The 13,078-nt window shown below is 50.6% G+C and overlaps 1 protein-coding gene across 1 annotated transcript in view; it reads left to right on the plus strand.

Annotated features, from left to right (window-relative positions):
• Positions 1 to 206: 206 nt before the first annotated feature.
• Positions 207 to 13,078, plus strand: part of LOC308669326 (organic solute transporter subunit alpha-like) — a gene marked incomplete at its 3' end in the record, with an annotated part of 13,462 nt that continues 590 nt past the window's right edge. Inside the window, 6 exon segments of the mRNA XM_081329962.1 lie at positions 207 to 626; positions 2,176 to 2,330; positions 4,937 to 5,010; positions 8,724 to 8,882; positions 11,552 to 11,616; positions 11,619 to 11,662. Coding sequence (XP_081186088.1) covers positions 545 to 626; positions 2,176 to 2,330; positions 4,937 to 5,010; positions 8,724 to 8,882; positions 11,552 to 11,616; positions 11,619 to 11,662 — 579 coding nt within the window. The 5' untranslated portion in view covers positions 207 to 544.

Raw genomic sequence — 13,078 nt, forward strand, 5'->3', positions numbered from 1 at the left:
TCTGAGTTTGGTTGTTTTCTTGCAGACGTTTCGTGACCCAAGTAGGTAACATCATCAGGGCTAGAAAGTGTGGGTGGGATTGCTCTCATTTTATACATGAGTAAGAAAACAACCAAGCTCAGAGGACACCAACCACCACCACCCCGTCTCCATTTACGTCATGCCACTAAACAGCTCAGATGCTTTCACACAGGATGCTAGCCAGAGTTAACCCTGGTGAGCTTGGTGTGCCCCCTGGGGGCTTAGCACCCTGGTTCGTGGCTGTGATTCTTTGCAATGTGTGTATCTGGAAAAGAGGTCAATTCACAAGCAGTTGCTTGCCTAAAATAATCCACAAATCAATGCTTGCACGTTCGGGTGGATACAAATGTTGGGATGAATAAAGATGATTCTAAACGAGCTAACCAAAGAAACAAGTTTGTTTTATTTGTCTGAACAGGACGAACAAATGCCAGAGAGGATGGAGATGGTGATATATGTCATTTGAACTGTGTTTTTTTTTTCTCTCTCTCTCTCTTTTTTTTTTGGCAGTTTATCCCTGGATATGATCCATCTGCTGATCGACAACTTCAGTGTCCCCGTTGCGTGTTTCTCCCACCCGCCTTCTGCGCTGCAGCTGCTGCAACGTAAGTGTGCGAGACACAACCATGGCGGAGGCCACAACATGGGGAGCCTTGTGCAGTGGGTCCTCAATTTACAACTGTTTATTTAGTGGCCTTTTGGAATGGCAATGCTACAGGGAGTCCTCGACTTCACGACCAAAATTGAGCCCCAAAATTTCCACCGCTAAGCGAGACATTGGCTTTGTTGCATTTTACGACCTTCCTTGCCACGGTTGTTAAGTGAATCGCTGCAGAGGTTAAGTTAGTCACCCGGTTGTTAAGTGAATCTGGCTTTCCCCCGTTGACTTTGCTTGTCGGAAGGTCGCAAAAATCTGATCACGTGACCCCAGGACACTGTGCGACCGTCATAAATACGGATCAGTGGCCCAGCGTCTGAATTTTGATCGCGTGACCATGGGGATGCTGCAACGGTCCTGAGTGTGAAAAACGGTCATAAGCAGTGGTGGAATTTAAATAAATACCTGAACAACCAGTTATCCTATTTGATGTAGGCCTGGACCTCCGATGCCTAGAACGGACTTCCGGAAGTGGCATCATGCACTTCCGGTGGGCCATTCTAGGCTTGGGAGGCATCCTCCAGGCCTCTGAGGCCTAGAACAGACTTCCAGAAGTGGCATCAACACACTTCCAGTAGGCCATTTTAGGCCTGGGAGGCTTCCTGCAGGCCTCCGACGCTTTCTCCAGGCCTCCGAGGCCTAGAACGGACTTCCGGAAGTGGCATCATGCACTTCCGGTAGGCCATTCTAGGCTTGGGATGTGTCCTCCAGGCCTCCGAGGCCTAGAACGGACTTCCGGAAGTGGCATCAACACACTTCCAGTAGGCCATTCTAGGCCTGGGAGGCGTCCTCCAGGCCTCCGAGGCCTAGAACAGACTTCCGAAAGTGGCATCAACACACTTCCAGTAGGCCATTTTAGGCCTGGGAGGCTTCCTCCAGGCCTCCGACGCTTTCTCCAGGCCTCCGAGGCCTAGAACGGACTTCCGGAAGTGGCATTCACAAACTTCCGGTGGGCTGTTCTAGGCCTGGGAGGCCTCCTCCAGGGCCTCCTATGCCTCCTCCAGGCCTTCGAGGCCTAGAATGCACTTCCGGAAGTGGCATCCACACACTTTGGGTGGGCCATTTTAGGCCTGCGAGTCTTCCTGCAGGCCTCCTATGCCTCCTCCAGGCCTCCCAGGCCTAGAACGGAGTTCCGGAAATGGTATCCATGCACTTCCGGTGGGCTGTTCTAGGCCTGGGAGGCCTCCTCCAGGCTTCTGAAGCCTAGACTGGACTTCTGGAAGCCAGCTGGTTCTCCGAATTCGGTAAATTTAGCTATCGGTTCTCCCGAACCGGTGCGAACCAGCTGAATCCCACCACTGGCCATAAGCCTCTTTTTTTTTCTGTGCCACTTTAACTTTGAACGATCACTAACCAAACTGTAGCTTCTTCTATCGAACTAGGACCGACTGTGGTTAGTTCTTCCTAGCTTGCCGTTGCGTGCAAGCCCGTTCAGCTCTCTCTTGGGGAGTGCGGCCTTTCCCACCGCTAAAGGTCAAATATATTGGTGGTTGCAGAGCAGACCTTTGTGGATCTGGCCATCATCGGCATGGCTACCTTCCTGACCCTGGTTTCCGTGGTCATTTTTGCCGAGGACGCCTTCTATCTCTCCAAGAAGATCCGCTGCTTCGTCAAGATGAAAACCCTGATCTGGAGCAGCTCAGCGCCCACGGTGGGTCCCCAGCCCGGCTCTCTGGGGGAAAAAGTAAAGACCAATCTGGGTAGCTGTGGGTAGAAAGGAAGGTAACATCATCAGTGCCAGAAGGGAGGGGGGGGGTTTGTGGAGAGGAGGAGGAGGAGGAGGAGGAGGAGGAGGAGGAGGAGGAGGACGACGACGACGACGACTCTGGGGTCCTGGGTGCTCTCTGAGCTGGGTGGTTTTCTTGCAGACGTTTCATGACCCAAATAGGTAACATCATCAGTGCCAGAAGGGAGGGGTGCTTGCAGAGAGGAGGAGGGAAAAGAAGAGAAAGAAAGAAAAAGAAAGAGAAAGAGAAAGAAAAAAAGAAGAAAAGGGTAGAGGGAGGTTGGGAGGGAGGGAGGAAGGAAGGAAATAAGAAACGGAGGGAGGGAGGAGATAAGAAAGGAGGAAGGGAAGAAGAAAGAAAGAAAGAAGAAAAAGAAAAGAGAAAGAGAAAGAAAGAAAGAAAGAAAGAAAGAAAGAAAGAAAGAAAGAAAGAAAGAAAGAAAGAAAGAAAGAAAGAAAGAAGGAAGGAAGGAAGGAAGGAAGAAAAAGAAAGAAAGAAAGAAAGAAAGAAAGAAAGAAAGAAAGAAAGAAAGAAAGAAAGAAAAAGAAAGAAAGAAAGAAAGAAAGAAAGAAAGAGGATTGTGGGGTCCTTGGTGCTCTCTGAGCTGGGTGGTTTTCTTGCAGACATTTCATTACCCAAATAGGTAACATCATCAGTGCCAGAAGGGAGGGGGGTTTGTGGAGAGGAGGAGGAGGAGGAGGACGATGACGACAATGACAACGATGACGACAACAACAACAACTCTGGGGTCCTTGATGCTCTCTGAGCTGGGTGGTTTTCTTGCAGACATTTCATTACCCAAATAGGTAACATCATCAATACCAGAAGGTGTCGTCAGGTTTTCCTGGAGCATCTCCCATCTCTGCTTTTGCCGGTGACATTTGTGTGTGTCAGCTACACCAGGTGGATCAGACCGGGACATTGACTCTCCATAAAGTCTAAAGCTATTTTTATTGAGATTGGCCATGATATTTATTTTCTACACAATGACTTTGTGAAATGGGTTGGACTGAGAGAGACCCATTGGCCCAAAATCACCCAGCCAGCTCTCACGCCTAAGGCAGGACTAGAACTCAACATCTCCCGGTGATTGGCCCAAAGCCACCCAGCCAACTTTTATGCCTAAAACGGAAACTAGAACTCCCCGTCTCCTGGTGATTGGCCCAAAATCACCCAGCCAACTTTTATGCCTAAGGCGGGATTAGAACTCACCGTCTCTCGGTGATTGGCCCAAAGTCACCCCGCTGGCTTGCTTGCCTAACCTTCGCTCCTTCCGGCGTGATCTCAAAACATTCTTTTTTGAACAAGCTGGCCTGGTCTGACGGGATGGGGTTGGGTTTTTAAAATTAGTTTCAAACTTTAATATGTATTGATTTTATGGGCATGATGTTTAATGGCTTTTTAATTTTTGTATTCGATTTTTATTGTGTATTGCCCTGTTCACCGCCCTGAGTCCTTCGGGAGAAGGGCGGTATAGAAATCAAATTATTAAATTAAATTAAATTAAAGACTAGAACTCACTGTCTCCCAGTTTTTAGCTTTAGCCAGTAGAAGATCAAATTGACATCTGCATCTTGCAAGTCTGGCGGGGTTTCTTCTCTCCCTTTCCTCCATAATATTCAGGGAAGCAAGGAGTGTCTGAGCTGATCCTGAACATTATCTGTTCTGGGTGTTCTGGGCTTAAACAACAACAACAACAAAAAAACACGTTTCAGCCCCTAAATATTAACATCTCCCATTTTAATCCAGGTTAGCTGCCAGAATTGCCATTGCAAGCCAAAACTCTCATTGTTGGTACGCAGGAGGCAAGAACTTATAGTCCAGGCCTTTTCAACCTTTTCACCCATTGTGCCACTTTTAGGATACGGCAACCTCCGAGCACCGCCAGTCGCCTAGCAAGGGGTCAAACAGTTGAGGACCAAAAAAAAAAAAAAAAAAAGGAAAAAAAGTGGTAAAGTACAGGTAGTCCTCGACTTACAACAGTTCGCTTGGTGACTGTTCGAAGTTACAACGGCACTGAAAAAAGGGCCCCCCGAGCCCCAGCTGAGCAAGACACCTGCCTTCTGGGCCCAGCGGAAGTGCCAGGATCAGCGCCGAGCTCCAGCTGGATCCTGGCGCTGATCCTGGCGCTTCCGCTGAGCCCCGACAGCCCTGCAACTCCAGCCGTCTCTCGCTCAGGCTTGGGCGGTGCTACCACCGGTTCAGCTCATCCCCCTCCCCCGCTACCACTTTTCTAGGATGGTCGCGTACCACCTGCCAGGCGCCCATCTACCACAGGTGGTACCCGTACCACTGGTTGAAAAGCCCTGATCTAGTCCATTCCTGGTGGGAACCCAACTGGAGATGCTGACCGTTTTGTGTGTGTGTGTGTGTGTGTGTGTGTGTGTGTGTGTTTAACTTTTTGGCTTGCAAGCCATCCCCCACAACACTTCCGAAACCTGAACCTGGCCTTGGATGCTTTCTGCATGGGGGTCTGTGACCCCAGGCCCCGGGTCCCACGTTCTTCTGCTTTCTTTCCTTCCTCTGCTAGGCCGTCTCGATCTTCTGCCTGCTTGGACTGTGGGTGCCCCGGGCCATGATGTATGTGGAGATGGCAATTGGCTCGTGAGTTTTCCTCTGGGGTGATCTTCTGGAGCTGAGCGGAACTGACACGGAACGGCAGGGATGGGGATGGGGATGGACTGGTGGGCTCTTTCTGAGGAACGTGGATGGAGAGATGGCTGAAGGCCATTGAGAGGAAGGACGGGGTAGTAGAACGTTAGAATCCTAGGGCTGGAAGGGACCTTGGAGGTCTTGTACTCCAAGCCCCCCCCCCCAGGTTCATGGAATCCTAGGGCTGGAAGGGACCTTGGAGGTCTTGTACTCCAAGCCCTCGCCCAAGATCATGGAATCCTAGGGCTGGAAGGGACCTTGGAGGTCTTGTACTCCAAGCCCTCGCCCAAGATCATGGAATCCTAGGGCTGGAAGGGACCTTGGAGGTCTTGTACTCCAAGCCCCCCCCCAAGTTCATGGAATCCTAGGGCTGGAAGGGACCTTGGAGGTCTTGTACTCCAAGCCCCCGTCCAAGATCATGGAATCCTAGGGCTGGAAGGGACCTTGGAGGTCTTGTACTCCAAGCCCTCGCCCAAGATCATGGAATCCTAGGGCTGGAAGGGACCTTGGAGGTCTTGTACTCCAAGCCCCCCCCAAGTTCATGGAATCCTAGGGCTGGAAGGGACCTTGGAGGTCTTGTACTCCAAGCCCTCGCCCAAGATCATGCAATCCTAGGGCTGGAAGGGACCTTGGAGGTCTTGTACTCCAAGCCCCCGCCCAAGATCATGGAATCCTAGGGCTGGAAGGGACCTTGGAGGTCTTGTACTCCAAGCCCCCGCCCAAGATCATGGAATCCTAGGGCTGGAAGGGACCTTGGAGGTCTTGTACTCCAAGCCCCCGCCCAAGATCATGGAATCCTAGGGCTGGAAGGGACCTTGGAGGTCTTGTACTCCAAGCCCTCGCCCAGGTTCATGGAATCCTAGGGCTGGAAGGGACCTTGGAGGTCTTGTACTCCAAGCCCCCCCCCAAGTTCATGGAATCCTAGGGCTGGAAGGGACCTTGGAGGTCTTGTACTCCAAGCCCTCGCCCAAGATCATGGAATCCTAGGGCTGGAAGGGACCTTGGAGGTCTTGTACTCCAAGCCCCCCCCCAAGTTCATGGAATCCTAGGGCTGGAAGGGACCTTGGAGGTCTTGTACTCCAAGCCCCCGTCCAAGATCATGGAATCCTAGGGCTGGAAGGGACCTTGGAGGTCTTGTACTCCAAGCCCTCGCCCAAGATCATGGAATCCTAGGGCTGGAAGGGACCTTGGAGGTCTTGTACTCCAAGCCCTCGCCCAAGATCATGGAATCCTAGGGCTGGAAGGGACCTTGGAGGTCTTGTACTCCAAGCCCTCGCCCAAGATCATGGAATCCTAGGGCTGGAAGGGACCTTGGAGGTCTTGTACTCCAAGACCCCGCCCAAGATCATGGAATCCTAGGGCTGGAAGGGACCTTGGAGGTCTTGTACTCCAAGACCCCGCCCAAGATCATGGAATCCTAGGGCTGGAAGGGACCTTGGAGGTCTTGTACTCCAAGACCCCGCCCAAGATCATGGAATCCTAGGGCTGGAAGGGACCTTGGAGGTCTTGTACTCCAAGCCCTCGCCCAAGATCATGGAATCCTAGGGCTGGAAGGGACCTTGGAGGTCTTGTACTCCAAGCCCTCGCCCAAGATCATGGAATCCTAGGGCTGGAAGGGACCTTGGAGGTCTTGTACTCCAAGCCCTCGCCCAAGATCATGGAATCCTAGGGCTGGAAGGGACCTTGGAGGTCTTGTACTCCAAGCCCTCGCCCAAGATCATGGAATCCTAGGGCTGGAAGGGACCTTGGAGGTCTTGTACTCCAAGCCCTCGCCCAAGATCATGGAATCCTAGGGCTGGAAGGGACCTTGGAGGTCTTGTACTCCAAGCCCTCGCCCAAGATCATGGAATCCTAGGGCTGGAAGGGACCTTGGAGGTCTTGTACTCCAAGCCCTCGCCCAAGATCATGGAATCCTAGGGCTGGAAGGGACCTTGGAGGTCTTGTACTCCAAGCCCTCGCCCAAGATCATGGAATCCTAGGGCTGGAAGGGACCTTGGAGGTCTTGTACTCCAAGACACCGCCCAAGATCATGGAATCCTAGGGCTGGAAGGGACCTTGGAGGTCTTGTACTCCAAGACCCCGCCCAAGATCATGGAATCCTAGGGCTGGAAGGGACCTTGGAGGTCTTGTACTCCAAGACCCCGCCCAAGATCATGGAATCCTAGGGCTGGAAGGGACCTTGGAGGTCTTGTACTCCAAGCCCTCGCCCAAGATCATGGAATCCTAGGGCTGGAAGGGACCTTGGAGGTCTTGTACTCCAAGCCCTCGCCCAAGATCATGGAATCCTAGGGCTGGAAGGGACCTTGGAGGTCTTGTACTCCAAGCCCTCGCCCAAGATCATGGAATCCTAGGGCTGGAAGGGACCTTGGAGGTCTTGTACTCCAAGCCCTCGCCCAAGATCATGGAATCCTAGGGCTGGAAGGGACCTTGGAGGTCTTGTACTCCAAGCCCTCGCCCAAGATCATGGAATCCTAGGGCTGGAAGGGACCTTGGAGGTCTTGTACTCCAAGACCCCGCCCAAGATCATGGAATCCTAGGGCTGGAAGGGACCTTGGAGGTTTTGTACTCCAAGACCCCGCCCAAGATCATGGAATCCTAGGGCTGGAAGGGACCTTGGAGGTCTTGTACTCCAAGACCCCGCCCAAGATCATGGAATCCTAGGGCTGGAAGGGACCTTGGAGGTCTTGTACTCCAAGCCCCCGCCCAAGATCATGGAATCCTAGGGCTGGAAGGGACCTTGGAGGTCTTGTACTCCAAGCCCTCGCCCAAGATCATGGAATCCTAGGGCTGGAAGGGACCTTGGAGGTCTTCTAGTCCAACCTCCTGCTGAAGCCAGGAGCCTTATACCATCCCAGACAAATGGTGGTCCAATTTTTCTTGAAAGTCTCCAGTGATGACGCATCCTTAACTCCAGAAGGCAAGCTCTTCCATTGATTAATTGTTCTTTCAAAAGTTTGTTGAACTGCAGGCTTGAGGGAAGCAACCATTCTCCACCACGCCTGAAATTTATACAAGATATAAGAAAGATGTTGAGACGCTGGAAAGAGTGCAGAGAAGAGCAACAAAGATGATCAGGGGACTGGAGGCTAAAACATATAAGGAACGGTTGCTGGAATTGGGTAGGTCTAGTTTAGCGTGAGCGTGAGCTTAAAGGGACTCCAGAAGATGGTAGAGGATAGGAAGGCCTGGAGGAACGTTGTCCATAGGGTCGCGATGGGTCGGACACGACTTCGCAGCTAACAACAACAACAAGTTTAACGACGAGAAGGACGAGGGGGGACAGGAGAGCAGCCTTCCAATATCTCAAGGGCTGCCCCAAAGAAGAGGGAGTCAAGCTATTCTCCAAAGCACCTGAAAGCAGGACAAGAAGCAACGGATGGAAACTAGTCAAGGAGAGAAGCAACCTGGAACTAAGGAGAAACTTCCTGACAGCTAGAACAGTTAACCAGTGGAACTCTTTGCCTCCAGAAGCTGCGGATGCTCCAACACTGGAAGTTTTTAAAAAGAGACTGGACAGCCATTTGTCTGAAATGGTATAGGGTTTCCTGCCTGGGCAGGGGGTTGGACTAGATGACCTCCAAGGTCCCTTCCAACTCTGTTCTTCTGTTCCTCTGCTCCACTCTCCCTCCGTAATGACGGGTCCGGCTCGGCTTCTCCCCATGCAGGTACTTTGCCGTCTGCTTTTACCTGATGATGCTGGTCATGGTGGAAGGCTTCGGAGGTAAGAAAGGCGTGCTGAAGGCCTTGAAGGACACCCCCATGCTGATCAGGACGGGGCCTTGCTGCTGTTGCTGTCTCTGTTGCCCCCCCATCACCATGACCAAGTGAGTGGAAAGGGGCAGCTGCCTCTGGGCTGCAGGAATCTGCTCAGTCACTAGAGGGCAGCAGAGCGGGGCGGTTTTGGGGACCCCTGTTGGTGACCACGGGTTTTGCAGGCCTGTCGTAAAGGAAGCCTTTCAGGGATTTTTTTGGGGGGGGCGGGAAACCGTTGTTTCTGGTTGTCCTCTATGGGCCTCGGCCCAGTACAGGTGGTCTTCGACTTACGACGGCAACCGAGCCCCAAATTTCCGGTGCTAAGCGAGACAGTTTGTTAAGTGAGCGTTGCCCCATTTTGCCACCTTCCTTGCGACGGCCGTTAAGCAAATCACTGCAGGTGTTCAGTTACTAACAGAGTTGTTAAGCAGAGTCGACGGGGAAGGCAGGAGGTCGCAAAAGGGGATCAGGGGACCGCAGGGACACAGCGACCGTCATAAGTAGGAGCCAGTCGGCCAAGGGTCTGAATTTGGATCATACGATGTCGGGGAATGCTGCAACGGTCGCAAGCATGAGAAACGGTCCTAAGTCGCTTTTTTTTTTAGTATTGTTCTAACCGAACAATATGAATGGTCGTAAGTCGAAGATTCCCTGCACAGGTCTGGAGTTTCTAGGGTAGAGACAAGAGTCGTCAAGTTGTTATGGATGGTGAGGAAAAAAAAAAAATCCTTGACAAGCCCAAATTGGAGAATCCCAGGTGTTGCTAGCAAGATCGTACGGTAAAAGTAGTCCTCGCCTTACAACACTTCATTTAGTGACCATTCCAAGTTGCAATGGCACTGGAAAAAAAGTGACTTAGGACCGTTTTTCACACGGCCGTTGCAGCATCCCCTCACGGTCACGTGATCAAAATTAAGACACCGTTTGGGTCCTTCCGACAAGCAAAGTCAGTGAGGAAGCCGGATTCGCTTAACGACCCTGTTACTCACTTAGCAACTGTGGGGATTCCCCTTAACGACGGCGGCCAGAAAGGTCGTAGAATGTGGCCAAACCCATTTAACAACCGTCTCGCTTAGCAGCAGAACTTCGGGCTAACCTGTGGTCATATGTCAAGGACTAGCTGGATCCCTGATGGGAGGGGGGCAAACACTCGTGGAATTGGGGCTGGGGGAGGGGCTGTGCAAGGGGCAGGGGGAGCGAAGAGCACTTTGCAAGGATCTCCGTTGACTTTGAGGTAGATGAGAAGAGAGCGGATGGGACGTTTAGGCCCGGATCCTTGGCCTCTCCCTACTTCGCCCCCAGCCATCCTCCTTAGAACATTTACACCCAGCTTTCCTCCTCCACCGGCCTTCCTCCAGCGAGTAGGCTAGACTGGACTGGACTGGACTGGACTGGACTGGACTGAACTGGACTGGAGTAGAATAGAATAGAATAGAATAGAATAGAATAGAATAGAATAGAATAGAATAGAATAGAATAGAATAGAATAGAATAGAATAGAATAGAATAGAATGGAATGGAATGGAATGGAATGGAATGGAATGGAATGGAATGGAATGGAATGGAATGGAATGGAATAGAATAATAATATAGAATAGAATAAGAAAGGAATAGAGTAGAGTAGAGTAGAGTAGAGTAGAGCAGAGTAGAATAGAATAGAACAGAAATAAATAATAGAATAGAATAGAATAGAATAGAATAGAATAGAATAGAATAGAATAGAATAGAATAGAATAGAATAATATAGAATAGTATAGAGTAGAATAGAATAGAATAATAATATAGAATAGAATAGAATAGAATAGAATAGAATAGAATAATATAGAATAGAATAAAGTAGAGTAGAGTAGAATAGAATAGAATAATAATATAGAATAGAATAGAACAGAAATAATTAGAATAGAATAGAATAGAATAATAATATAGAATAGAATAAGAAAGGAATAGAATAGAGTAGAATAGAACAGAACAGAAATAATTAGAATAGTATAGTATAGTATAGTATAGTATAGTGTAGTGTAGTGTAGTGTAGTGTAGTGTAGTGTAGTGTAGAGTAGAGTAGAAGAGAATAATGAGGAATAGAATAGAATAGAGTAGAATAGAATAGAACAGAAATAATTAGAATAGAATAGAATAGAATAGAAAGGAACAGAACAGAACAGAACACAGAATAGAATAGAATAGAATAGAATAGAATAGAATAGAATAGAATAGAATAGAATAGAATAGAATAGAATAGAATAGAATAGAATAGAATAGAATAGAATAGAATAGAATAGAATAGAATATTTCTATTATATTGTCTCTTGTCCTGCCCTCTGGTGCTTTGGAGAATTGGAGAATAGCTTGGCCCCTTCTTCTTTTGTGCCCGATGGGTCCCTGCCCTCCTCCCTGCCCATTCGTCCCAGACACGGTTTGACCCGGGCCTTTGGCTGCATGGGACAAATAGCTGCCAGGCAGTCCGGTGGCAAGCAGAAGCCACGGGGTTGCAGGGCGTTGTAGTGCAATGGGCGATGGCAGGGGCTGGCGGGAGGGAGGAGCAGGTGCAGTAGGCCAACGGAGGTGGTGGCGCACGGGCTTCTGGGTTACGTGGGGGCAGCGGGGAGGGGGCCAAGGCAGGCAAATGGCCTGTTTTCCGTGTCAGGCTGCTAGACCCAGAAGAGAGGGCAGCCAGCCGCTCCTCGTAGCCTCCTCTCCGATTGCTAGAGGTTGAAGGATCTTCTCCTTTTATTCCCTGCAGAAGGAAACTCCGAGTCATGATGCTGGGCGCTTTCCAATATGCCTTCCTTAAGGTCGCCGGCACTTTCCTGGCCTCGTTTTAAGCACCGAAGGCTTGTATGACACAGCCGATGTAAGGGGCATCCGGGCCCTGGAGGGGCGGGGGCGGGGGTGGGGGGAGAATGGTACCCAGTGGGAGCATCCTTCTGCCTCTTTAGGAAAAATAGAAGGACCCCAGACCCCATCAGCCCTTCCCTTTCCCAGGATGATTGGGAGAATTTGAAGAGGGTTTCTGGATTCCACTCTGAGCTTGCAGACGTTTTCACCACCCAACTAGGGAACATCACCGGTACTACAAGGGAGAGGAGGGGAGGAAGGGGTCCCGGATACACTCTTGGTGGTTTTCTTGCAGACATTTCATAACTCAGCTAGTGCTAGAAGGGAGTTGGGTGTGTGGGGAGGAGGAGGAGGAGGAGGAGGAGCTGTGGCATCCTTGGTGCTCTCTGAAGTTGGTTGTTTTACAGCAGACGTTTCATGACCCAACTTGAGAACGTCACCAGTACTACAAGGGAGAGGGGGAGGAGGAGGAGCAGGAGGAGGAGAAAAGAAGAGAAGGAGGAAGAGGAGGAGGAAGAGGAGGGGGAGGAGGTAGAGGGAAGAGGAAGACTGTGGTTCTCTGAGCTGTTTTCTTGCAAGCATTTCATGACCCAACTAGGGAACATCATAAGGGCTAGAAGAGAAAAGGAGGAGGAGGTGGAGGGAGGAGGAGGAGGAGGAGGAAAAAGAAGAGATGGAGAAAGAGGAGGAGGAGGAGGAGGAAAGGAGGAGGAAGAAGAGGAAAAGAAGAGAAGAGGAGGAGGAGGAGGAGGAGGAGAAGGAAGGAGGAGAGAAAGAGGAGGAGGAAGGTCCTTGGTGCTCTCTGAGCTGGCTTTCCTCCTCGCAGACGTTTCATGACCCAACTAGGTAGCATCATCAGGCTAGACTCTAGAAGGGAGTGGCGTTTGTTCTTTGTTTGTACACCGCAGGTTACCTATCATGGTAGATGAGTACCTGTCCAGTTTTCTGCTTGACTCTTTGGTCTAGTCTTATTCCCTGCCTTCTTTCACTGAAGGGTTTGCTCAGCTGGGTCATGAAACACCTGCAAGAATGCCACAAAGCTCAGAGAGCAGCCAGGTTCCCACACTCTTCCTCCCTCCTCTTCCTCTCCCACAACCTCCCTCCCCTCCTTTCTAGCACTGATGATGTTCCCTAGTTGGGTCATGAAACATCTGCATGAAAAGCAAAACTCAAAGAACACTACCCCAGTGGTAGTGGTGGTCCTCCTCCTCCTCTTCTTCTTCCTCCTCCTCCTCCTCCTCCTCCTCCTCCTCCTCCTCTCCTCCTCCTCCTCTCTGTGCACCCCACTCCCTTCTAGCACTGATGATGTTCCCTAGGTGGGTTAACAAAATGTTTGCAAGAAACAGTGCCGCTCAGAGAGCACCAAGGGTTCCACCCAAATTTGCAGGATGCTGGGGGATCAAAGTCTGATCAACTTGGGGAAACCTGGAGC

Source organism: Vipera berus (genome assembly GCF_964194415.1).
Source record: "Vipera berus genome assembly, chromosome: 5".
NCBI lineage: Eukaryota > Metazoa > Chordata > Lepidosauria > Squamata > Viperidae > Vipera > Vipera berus.